Source organism: Chiroxiphia lanceolata, chromosome 2 (genome assembly GCF_009829145.1).
Source record: "Chiroxiphia lanceolata isolate bChiLan1 chromosome 2, bChiLan1.pri, whole genome shotgun sequence".
NCBI lineage: Eukaryota > Metazoa > Chordata > Aves > Passeriformes > Pipridae > Chiroxiphia > Chiroxiphia lanceolata.
The window spans coordinates 93331850-93343989 of record NC_045638.1 but is presented as its reverse complement, the minus strand read 5'-3'; the positions used below and the strand labels follow the sequence as shown (position 1 = coordinate 93343989).

General features: G+C 43.0%; 1 protein-coding gene across 5 annotated transcripts; it reads left to right on the top strand.

Moving 5' to 3' along the window:
* TENT5C (terminal nucleotidyltransferase 5C) lies at positions 1-5228 on the top strand. 5 transcript variants are annotated; one of them, XM_032679315.1, is made up of 2 exons: positions 1-21; positions 3046-5228. In XM_032679315.1, the coding sequence occupies exon 2, from the start codon at positions 3072-3074 to the stop codon at positions 4245-4247; it is 1176 nt and encodes a 391-aa protein (XP_032535206.1). In that variant the 5' UTR covers positions 1-21; positions 3046-3071; the 3' UTR covers positions 4248-5228. The 5 variants fall into 5 exon arrangements, with proteins under 5 accessions (XP_032535206.1, XP_032535204.1, XP_032535202.1 ...); XM_032679313.1 differs by lacking the exon at positions 1-21 and adding an exon at positions 452-484; XM_032679311.1 differs by lacking the exon at positions 1-21 and adding an exon at positions 641-820.
* The last annotated feature ends 6912 nt before the right edge of the window (positions 5229-12140 follow it).

Here is a 12140-nt window from a genome sequence, read left to right as displayed (position 1 = left end):
CTGGCTACAACCTCCTTTCAGGTAGTAGTAGAGAGCTTCCCCTTCTCCAGGCTAAACAACCCCAACTCTCAGCCGGTCCTTATAGGATTTGTGCTCCAGACCCTTCACCAGCTGCACTGCGCTTCTTTGGACTCCCTCCAGCACCCCAATGTCCCTCCTGAACTGAGGGGCCCTTGAAAAGTTTCCCCCTGTGTGGGGAGGCTGAGGGGCGAGTCCCCGAGGTGGGGGCTGAGGGTTCCAGGGCGCGGGCGACCCCCCCCCGTCCTCTCCCCATCCCGACCGCCGCGGGGCTCCCCGGGCCGAGCGCCCGGCGGCCGGACCGGCGGCCAGAGCCGCCCCCGCTGCGGCGGGCGGGCCGGGCCGAGCGGGGCGGGCCGGGCCGAGCGGGGCGGGCCGGGGCGGGGCGGCCATAAAGGGCCATAAAGGGCGGGCGCGGTCAGTGGCGGGGCTGGCGCGGTCGCTCGGGGTGCGCGGCGCGGCTGAGGTGAGCGGGGCTCCGGGCTCCATTCCGGGGCAGAGCGGGCGGGGTTACGGGCACTTTCGTGCAAGCTCCCTTGGGAGCGAGCGCTCGGTAACGCTTTTGTAATGGTTGTTGATATTTAAAACGGCAGAACGCGGGTTCCGTTGAATCCCGGTGAAGGGGTGAACGTCCCACGGAGGGAACCGGACCTCCCCGCCCTCAGCGCCACTGGGGTCCGAGGGGGACCTGTGACCCTGAGGGGATGGGCGCCTGCAGTTTTTTGGGTGTTGTGTCAAGTTATGTCTTATAGTGGCAAATTGCTGCTGCAGAATAACGCACCTCATCGTGACAAAGGCGAAGGTGTGTTGTCTTTGCTCCTTCTGCCTCTGATTAATACTCTTTACGCTTACTGGTAAAGATACTTAGTGTCTCTTCCTTCCATAGCGGTTTCATTCCCTGGGAATGAGTATCTTTAGGCGTCAGATTTTCTTGTGCTGGGAATGGTCGGTGGTGAAACAAGAAGTATGTAAACTACTAACATCCCAAATACACTGAAGTCACTAAGATACTGTTGTCACTAATGTAAACCTTGCTGAGTAGGCAAATGCGAGTGATTTGGGAATGGAAGGCTTTGGAGGTTGGCTGCTTGAGAATTAAATTCTCTGCTGAACTGGAAATGAAAGAACTTTGTCTTCCTTCCCCAAGGGCAGCAATGTGCGTTATTCTCCTAGGTGAGGATCACCAAGCAGAACTAACTGTGTGTGGGTGGGAAGCACTGGTCCAAGTCCTTTCTGGTTACTGGGTGATCTGTGTGTGTTGCCTAAGCCACGGAGAGGGCTACAAACAGGAAAAAGGAGAGGGAACATTTTCAGAGGTAGTAGCTGGAAGCACTTGCAGCTTTAGTTAGAAGACTTTTGTGTTCTTTAGTGATCTGAAGAATATAATGGAAATACAGGGAGTTCACAATGGAAATATACTTTAATGCACTTGAAGTGTCTGAGAAACTTCTGGCAGGCTTGATGCCTTTGGGTTTATGCTGTGTTGGAGCATTAAGGATTGAGCTTGGAGAACCTCTTGATTTATCCTAGTTTAATCATCTTGTGAGTCAGTGTTTTTGTGTTGTGCCTGCTGGTGCTGATGAAACCCAAAGCAGCACAGTTCGTGATGCAGCAGCTCATACTCAAGGACAGAAGAAAGTTCCCCAGGAGCATTTTAACCTTACTGTGTATTTGATCTAGGATGTGACTCTCCTGCAGAGGTGGTGACAGGTCAAATGAGCTGCTCAAAAATTAAAAACTGGAAGAGGAGGGGCATGAGATGACAATAGCTATTCTTTGATACTTGATTTAAAAATGTTCTGTGTTGTTGCATGTTAGGAAACTGTATGGTTGGGTTTTAAAATATTCTTGGTAGGCAAGAGTTAATTTGCTTAAGTTTGTTTAGTCTGACCTTGGCAGCTGCAGTCTTCACAAGTACTTGGGGCAGAAGAAGGTGAGGCTTCAATTAGTCTTTAGCTGTCAGGAAGCACCTGGCTACAGTAGAAACCTGGAACACTTAAAAAAAGAGTATTAATACCAGTTGGAGTTGCATGACTTTAGAACATATGTAGGTATCTACATGCTTACATGTAAAAGACAAGCAACTTGAGGAATCTTGCCACATCTGAGCAGGTCACTCTCTTGTGCTTAAAATGTTCACATAAGGCTGTGATCAAGTCTGGTTAGTGAGATTCTCATTGTTAAAAGAGTAACACTAACTTGATAGACATCATCTGAATATAATGCCGGCTCTTAAAAACTTGTTTGCCCTTCACAAATGAGCAAAAGTTGGGGCAGGTATGGATATTTCCACAGAGGTGGTTTGGTTAGGCAGTGTCTCTGAAGAAGAGTAAAGAGTTGCTTACAAAGACTAGAGTCCAAGTTGAATGTTGTTACCTGACTTTGCAGCTGAAGTTCTGTTCAGGATGCTGAAGTGCTGCAGCTTTTTTCAGGAGCAAGATGTACTTGACCTTTATTCTGTAAGGGATGGATGCTGGATGGTACGGAAAGAAAAGTCTTTTATGAAAAGGAAGAAATCTTCTATTTCTGGCATAATTTAAGTGCTTTCGGTGGACTAGATGTCTAAGCCCCGAAACTAACACCTGAGTGTCTTCTACTGTTGTGTTAGTTGGAGGGAGCAGTTTGAGCTTTATATGTATGATGAAACAACTTCAAAGCTTTACTTTCAAAAATGCTTTGCAGCTCATCTGGCTTCGGCTGGTGCTGCAGATGACTTTAAACTTGGGCAAAGCTTTTGTGTTATCTTTGTTGATAGTTTCCATTTCATATAAAGTGCTTTTCTGAAGTAACTCTAACTTGCCAAAAACCAAAGACAATGACAATTAAATTTTTCTTCTGCTTGCACCAATAGAGAAGCTATGTATCATGTCAGGTGGAAGGCTTGCTGATAATCATTAGTACACAGAACTACTTCCTTCTAATTTGTCTGTGTGAATAGACAGAAAAACAGAACCTAGGAATGTGCCTAGGAAGCATAAACAGAAAGTCTGACTTGTCTTTTCCTTTTTATATTTTACCTCCCTACAGTTTCTTTGGAGAAGAAAAGCCTTAAGATGGCAGGCAAAGGAAGTAACACAGCAGACTGCATGTCATGCAGTGTACTGAACTGGGAGCAGGTGAGCCGTCTGCATGAGGTTCTTACGGAGGTGGTTCCAATCCATGGACGAGGTAACTTCCCAACACTGAAGATAACTCTGAAGGACATTGTTCAGACAGTTCGGAGTAGGCTGAGTGAGGCAGGCATTGTGGTACGTGATGCCCGTCTGAATGGCTCTGCAGCTGGTCATGTCCTGGTCAAGGATAATGGGCTGGGATGCAAAGACCTGGATCTCATTTTTCAAGTTTCTCTTCCGAGTGAGGCAGAGTTTCAGTTAGTTCGAGATGTGGTCTTGCGATCCCTCTTGAATTTCTTGCCGGAAGGAGTAAGCAAGCTAAAAATCAGTCCTGTAACACTGAAGGAAGCCTACATCCAAAAGCTAGTGAAAGTGTACACAGGGACTGACCGCTGGAGCTTGATATCACTTTCCAACAAGCATGGCAGAAATGTGGAGCTGAAGTTTGTAGACTGTATACGACGGCAGTTTGAGTTCAGTGTGGACTCATTCCAAATCATACTGGACTCCCTGCTCTTTTACTACGACTACTCAGAAACCCCCATGTCAGAGCACTTCCATCCAACTGTGATCGGGGAGAGCATGTATGGAGACTTTGAAGCAGCTTTTGACCACCTCCAGAACAAACTGATAGCTACCAAAAATCCTGAAGAGATCCGAGGTGGCGGGCTTCTGAAGTACAGTAACCTCCTAGTACGAGACTTCAAGCCCATGGATAAGGATGAGATCAAAACCTTAGAGCGCTACATGTGCTCCCGATTCTTCATAGACTTCCCAGACATCCTGGACCAGCAGCGCAAGCTAGAGACCTACCTCCAGAACCACTTCTCCAAGGAAGAGAGGAGCAAATACGACTACCTCATGATTCTGCGCAGGGTGGTGAATGAGAGCACAGTCTGTCTCATGGGACATGAGCGAAGGCAGACTCTCAATTTGATTTCTCTGCTGGCACTCAAAGTGCTGGCAGAACAAAATGTCATCCCTAATGCCACTAATGTTACCTGTTACTACCAGCCAGCACCTTATGTTAGTGATGTAAACTTCAGCAACTACTATCTCGCAAGTGCTCCTGTGCTGTACAGCCAGTCCTACCCCACTTGGTTGCCTTGCAATTGATGGCTTCACTCGAGTGTTCCTGAATGGAGGCTACTGAATGCCAAGATGCTGAGTCTGTATATATAGATAAGTAATAACTGCCAGTTGGATGTTTTCTAATGGAAGCATGACTGCATTGAACTGTCCATTTCTGGTGTGCAGTGGGATTATGCAACCAAATGACCTGCTATGAACCTTTCAGTGTATCTCTACAAATGCCAAGAAGCCTTATTATCTCTTCATTGGGAGAAGAGAACCAGCAGTCAAATGTTAAGAGGAATTGTTAAGAAACTGTACTAGTTCTGGAAGTGGCTATTCAGATGTGATTTAAGTGGAGTATCCAAAACTGGATTAGTTAATAGATTGTAAAATACCTTGTGTGGAAGCTGCACCTGGAGTAGCAGCAAAACTCTGCTTTCTATTGCATAACCTAGTTATTCTTCCTCAGTTGAAGTTCTGGCCAAACTTCTATTGAACTAATAGACTAAACTAAAAGAATGGGTGCATGTCATGCTTGGGTTGCTTTCACTTTCTGGCTGTGTAGAGGTGGTAACGATATGGGTACTGTCTGTCTTGTAGAGGGCCTAAATGTTGTTTCCTGTAGTACCTACAGATATGTGGTCCCACCTCAGGATTAATTTCTTGGAAGTTGAAGATGGATTCCTAAGTCTATCTCTAAAGCATATGCTGGCTAAGTTTTTCTTGAGTACCAAAATCTGGGAGGTGGCATCTCTAAACATGCACCAAAATACAATCTAAAACTTGGCAATGCAAAAAGTCCTTGAAATTATGAATTGAAGCTTTAAATAGAATTGAAACCACAGTTTGAATATTTATGATGGAAAAGTACTCTTGAGTCCAGGATCAAGCTGAAGCCTTTCTGACTGTATCCTTCAAAACAGTTTTTAGCACAGTTGGAAAGTAACACTGCTCTTATACTGAGTTTGGCCCAATTTTCTTCTTCACAGGTCCACAGCAAAAAACAAAACAAAACACAAACAAACAAAAAAACCCAACCAAACTCCAAACCAAAAACGAACAAACAAACAAAACCAAAAAACCCCCAAACCTCAAAAAAACCAACCAAACCAAAACCCAGCAAAAAACCACCCCAAGCCCAAAACATTGTGAGCTGCAGGGTTATGTGCATTCCTGCCACAGTATGAATTCCAAAAGTGCCTCCTAAAATGAATTTCTTACTGTACAACTTCAGGCAGGTCCTGAAGGCTTGTCTTTCTGTCACCACTTAAAGTTTATCACTATCACCTGGTCACTGCATGAGATGGTATTTTGAGCAGTTAGAGTAAAATTTTTCCTTTTTGCTGGTCTTAAACCTCACTTGAAGGGATAAATAAACCCTAAGCAGAGCTCACCACAGAAGCTGTATGTGTTGAAAGTCTGGGCCTGTTTTCAAAGTAGCCTCTGGAAGAGTATGCACTCCCTTGGAGAGATAGGGGGTTGACCTTCCTGAAGGGTATGTGCTGAACTTGCTGCTTTGAGACTCCTGTGCTTTATAAAGAAGCCTAAAAGTTCCCCAGTTATTTATATAGTGATGTTAGAAAGTGATATGTTAACTGGATGATTTTCACTGAATTGCAATAGTAAAATTCATATAGCAAATGATTTTGAATTTCTTTTGCTTAACCAGATAGGTAGACTAGAAAGGCAAATCTTAGAGCTATTTACTGCTGCAATGTTCAAGAATGCTTGCTTGCTGAATCTTTATTACCTCTAGCTGTTTCTGCAAGCTTGTGAGACCAAAGTGCCTGATGAAACAAATTATTTAAGCTTAAAAAGTAAAGCAGAAAGCAGCACCAATGTTGGATTACTGTTCAAGGTGGAAACGTCAGCAGTGCATCACTTAAATGGCTGTAAAAACTGCTGGTTCATCATAGGACCAAAAGATTCTAGTTACATTGCAAGTTCTCTCACTTTTCATAACTACTTCATAAACACTGCCTCAATAGAGCAGCGAGGCTACTCTTGTGTTCAGACTTTCACTTAGCTTAGGAAGGCAGGGAGGGGTGCAATCTACAAAGCAGACTATATGTAACCAAGCAGGCTTTAGCTTAATTTTTTGAACGGTTTTGTAAGCAACTTCAGTAACAAATATACAAATAATTTGGTGAAATATGTTGTGGGTTTTTTTTTCATTAAAGGTTTCCCCATTCGTCAGCCAAAGTAGCTAAACTTGAAAGCAAACCCAGGCTTCGACTTGGTGTAGCTTGCAGACAAGATATCTCTCACCCAAGACTTTGACTTTTTAAAAACTAACATGATGCCAGTGTTGTCATGTGTGTTAAACTTGGTGCAAGCTTACTGCTGGAATGCAATCCTAGCAAGAATAACTTCTGCATGCAAAGCAATGCTTGGTCTAGTATAGAGTGTCACTAGAAAGAAGATTTAAGAGTTTGTAATCGCTGCCGTCTCTTGTGTAGATGTTTTTAAAGCCAACTTATTCTACAACCATTGCAGAAGTAAATCATTGCCTAGAGAGGTGTTTGATTTGCATATCTGATAACTTAGGCTCAGGTATCTATCTTGTGTGATCTCCTGGCTGATCTTTAGAAACTGTTTCTGTGCATTAGCTCATGTGGAAGAAGTGGTGAGATGCTCAGGAGGAGTCCTCCCAGGCTGGAAACACAGACTTACGTTTTACTGGTCTTCTTTGAAGGCCTTGGCTGCTGAATATCAGGCCAGGTACATCTCCTAGAAAAGGAAATGCTATGAAAAAAGCTGTAATGGATTCCTAGTGAGATAGAGCTATGGAGAAGTTAAGCTTCCTGCCACTGTGCTTTTGGTGATGTAACTTGATGCTGGGACCTCTAAGGAAGCTTCACATTGAGTGGCTGCTCTCTGAACAGCTGACTGCCCGGGCTTAAGCTTTGCGGGACTGCCGTGTTCCCTGTCTGTTTCTTAAAATGCTCTGGCACATTAGAAATCCTGATGCCTGGCTGTTAGCTGTTAAGCTCTTGGATAGTTAAATTGAATCCTGAACCTGCACACTACCTATTGTATTGCCCCCTGAGTACAAAGGATTGCTGGAACACTGTCTCCTTGCCTTCAGAATAATCCTAGTTTGGCAGGCAGTGCTGGTGTACTCGATAACTCTTCATCGCTGTGTTGCAAGCAGTCTACCCCTTTCTGTTTCAGGTTGTCCTAGTGGCTTGATGTGGCAGTGGCTTAGTTTGCTGTGCATTAGCTGGTTTGGGTTCAGGTTTATGGTGACCCCTGTAGCAAGGGTAACTTGACAATGAGCACTAGGTAAATGATGACCTCAGTCACGACAGTCTAGGCTGCCTGCTTGATTCAGTCACCCTTCAGCACTTAATGACACCTCTGCAAACCTGTTCTAAGCTCTTTTGCCCCCTTGTGCATCAAGTGGAGGTTAGAGAACGACTACTATACTTCAGACTATTACCTTGATACATTCCTTCTGGGCACTGGCATTAAAACAAAGCTGCAGTAACACTGGACTGCAAGTCTTGTATCAGTGCATCATTCCTCAGGACCAGGCTTCTAAACTAGCCTGTGGTATAAAATAGCTGTTTTTCTTTGCATAGCTTATAAGCACTGCTGGACAAAGCCAGTTTGAGGTTTAAGCATCTATTGTCAACACTTGTTGCCAAGTTTCCTTTGACTTGCAGTTTTTTGGTGTGACTTCCTCATCATAAGATAGACTTTTATAGAGATGCTATCAAGGAGACCTAGTGACTAAGACTGGGTCTTAGTCACTTTAGTAAGATCCCTGTGCTGCTCCATGGTCACTGACAATTTGTAAGGTAAAGCATACTTCATGCTCCCTAAGCTCAAGATTTAGTTGTTCCTGTGTTTGTAGTCAACTAGTTCAATCAATCACTAAGCTGGAGGTTGAAGACTACTGCTTGCTTCTGAATAACCATTTTTCAAAAGATCCTTGTGCTTTAACATTAATCATCTCTTCTACAAAGCAGTAGGTAGTATTTAAATCTCGTCCAAATACCTGAAGTTTTCATTGAAACTGAAAACACATATTTTGGACTTGAGTTCTGAGGTTAAGCATTTGGTATTTTTTGTGCCTAGGCTTTGTGGATTTCTGATTGCTAGAATAACCATTGATGTAGGTAGTGATCTCTGTTTATTACTATATGAATAGTTGGAAAAAGGCCTCTTAGAAGAGAACCTGGGCAAATTGCATTAATTTTAAGCTGTCAGTGTACTGATGGTACTTGTTTCCTATCCCTCTCGCTCAACTTAGTCAGGGTGCCATAACTGTTTGGCACAGAAATAAGCAGTAAGTTGACTACGGTCACTGGCAGCCTGGTCTGATTTGGGCATTGGGAGAGCCAAATGCCTAGTAAAACTTCTAGCCTTTGCATCTAAGTCTTACTCAACATGGTTAAATGTACTTCATATATGTTCTTTAATGTCAGTGAAACTAGAGATAAGGTGGGATGCTGGGCTATAGCTGTAGAAGCCTTGGAATGGTTGGAGCACTCTGTTTTTTCTCACTTGTATTGGAAGAGGCAACCACTCACTGAAGTGTCTGGATTGGGCTTGTCTCTCCAACTAAAAATGCACTTTCTGTTGAAATTTAGAAGGCCTTTGTCCTTTGTTTTTTCTTATGTTATTTTTTAATATTATTAAAAGAAGTCAGCTTTTGGAAAATCTGTCTCATATCTCTTTGGAAGAAGTGAGTACCTTTTTTTTTTTTTTTTTCAAGCTGGCAAAACAAGGTATGACAAATACTTGGATGAGCCCAAATGTGAGACTGCTCACAGTAACTTTGTCTACTGTTCTGCACTGTGTTCACTTGTCACTCTTAGAAATTGGGTTTTGGACTTAAATGATGCTGAAATTCTTGTGCAAATAAACTTATGCTAAACATTGCTTGCCTTGAGCAATTTTTGTGTCTAAATATTGCTGACAAAGTATTTGTAGAGCTTATTGGTCAATGTGTGTGCAGGTAGGTGCACTTGCAGGGGCAGTAAGAGTGTGGGATACACAGTAGTGCTTGCTTTAGATGTTATTCAAGGTACTCTTTTTATTCATGGATGTACACATCTGCCTCAGCTTCCTGAAGATTAGTCAGTTAAGGAGATGTGATTAATCTCTCACTTAGATTATACTGACAGTTTCTAGAGAGCCATTTTTCCCTCTCTGACCATCATCTGGTTTCAAGTTGACTTTAAAACATGCTGAGGCACAGACCTAGACCTGTTAGGTAGTGTCTGCTCTGAACTAGAGCCTGCCAGTCTCTTCTGTGATGCACTCCATTTTATATGCTGCTGCATATCTCAACTCATGAGCCAAGGATATGAGAAACAAAGTCAGCAGTTTTTCATCAAGTTATTTACAGGTTGAAGATCTTAGTTTTCACTCTGTCCTAAAAGAGGATGCTGCTACTAACCACTGATCAATGGGAGTTGAGCAGGTCAAAGTTTTATAAAAGTTAGTATTGTGTTGCAGTCTACTTGCTGCTCCTCCTGCTCTAGTATAAACGCTCTGTAAAAAGTGCGCTTGCTTCCATCCCCTCCAGAACTCAAACTCTAGCCTCTCAGTTAAGTAATGCTGGAGAAATTCCAATCTCCAGGACCTTGTAACACTTGCAGTGGAAACTTCTGTGGAGATTAGCAGATGCTGGGTGATCCCGTGGAAATAGTCATGCTGCTTGTGTAGTCCCTTTTCAATATCTAATTGCTTACCTCTGAACTTCAATGCAGAACTGATAATGCAGCTGGGCAACATAAACCATCTGCTTGTCACCTGAAACTCACTTACCTCAACTCCCGTTTATCACATCATAAAAGCTTCACAGTTATTTTGAGTACCATTCTTAAGTTTCTAGAATACCAAACTTAGCTTTGCAGGATCAGATACCGAAACATCTAAATAGCCATGCTTAGGCAAGTGGTGCTAGAGCACTCTGGAAGTTCCACGTGGAGCTTATATAATGGTAAATATTGAGAGGAACTGCAGAAAGATATTTTTGTTCTATTGCTGTTGTACTGCTAGTGAAAATACAATTATAAGCATCCTGTTCTGTTGTAAGTGCTGGAGTTCTGCCACTTCCATGCTGTGCAAGATAAACTCAGTTTTGTCATGGGGTGTGAGAGACATTAGATAAATGGTATTCTAAATCATTACCATTAATCTGTCGGGTGTACTTGTTTTCCTCCTTCCTTGCATGACAGAATATGGAATATTTAATACTTTTGAAATCACAGTATTCAAAATGATCTTACACAGACAGAGTAGTTGGTCCTATGAGAGGGGGAAAAAATTACATTAATTCCTGTTTATTTTAAATGTTTCTTGCTACTTATTAGTATACTTAGTTCACTAATACACTAAATACATGAAGTTGCTATTTTCAGTAATAAAATATCACTTTTATTTATCCAGCACATACTACTTGAGTGTGGATGTTAAACATAGCAGTCGTGTTTTGCTGCAGTAGCAGTGCTGCCATTTGTTCTGCTTCATCTCAACGAGAAAAAGAGTAGTTCAATATCCTATAGGCAAGACTGCCCTGCTAAGGGAGTACTTAACCTGCCAAACCTTAGTAATTTTCCTAGTAGGAAAGAGTTGAGTCATACTGCTGGAAAAAGTGAGTCTTGCCAAAAACTATGTGCAAAGTGGCTACTTGAGCCTGAAGTGGTAGTTTGCATGTACGTTAAGGACACCTATACATTAGTAGTGTTATCCCACTGACTTTTGGGTAGGTGATTTAGTAAATCATCAGGAACTAGTTGCCTAGGCTGTGCTGCAAAATGCTGTGCTGAGTTTTTGTCACTGGTAAGTACGTTAGGGATAATCCATGCCACCCCCACTGCTTGGAAAATGGAGAAGTGCAAACTCTGGGAGAAGTCTGGCCAAGACAGGGCAAGGAAGCTGGCTGCTCTAATCTGTGGCAATAACCTTTGGTCACTGAGAAACTCCTGCACACTTCAGAAGACTCCCAAGGTTTGACTGCACCTCAAGCAAAGGGCAAATGGTCACCCTTGCAAGAGAATGGTTGAAGTGTGACATTTATGATTCACTGTCCCCATACAGCAAGGCAGGCCTTCTGAGTGTTTCAAATAAGTAGCATGTGAATTACACCCACAAGCTGGTCCCTTCCTGGGTACCCTTCTTGCTTCAGAATTGACTGTCCACCTGCAATACTTCCCTTCTCCGCTGTTTCTCTCTTGCTTATCTGAAAAACTTATTCTGAAAGCTATATCTGAGTGTGCCTCCTGGAAAGTTATTCAGGCTTGCCCTAAAGATAGTGGCAATTCATTGTGTACTTGGAGAACCTGTTCTAATATTTGATTGTGGTCGTTAGTGAGAAATGCCTTTGCATTTCCACGTTGGCCTTTGCGCTTCATCTTTGGCCTGTGGATTGCTGCATCGTTATCTGTCATGCTATCTACTAATCTCTTCAATTCTTGGATGAACTGCAGAAAATGGGCACTTGAAGCTTTATATTGTATGTATTGGATTCAGAGACTGGAAACATTTTCTTCTGGGACTTTGTGGTTTCTATGTCTCAGGACCAGTTGCAAGCCTGGTGCTGCACATACCACAGACAAAGAACAGTGCTAAGATTGCTTTTCAACCTCTTGATGTTTGTGTTCACAAACTCTGCCTGCCATTTTTACTACAGCATTGTGGCATGCCAAAGTCAGATATTCATGGTGATTTCGAAGTCCATCTGTTGTTTTTGAGGCAGCCTCTCCCTTCTGATATCGACAACATCTGTGCTCCTTGTTTCCAGATGTGGTATTTTGCACTTGGCAGTATTAGACAAACATCTTGTCTGAATTCTAAGGGCAAATAGTTACAGTGTGGATGGACAGAGTAACTCATCATCTTCAATTTTACTACCACACAGTTGCATAGTGGTGACAGATTTTCTTTGTTCTTGCATAGTGAAGGGTAAGAGGTGGTTGT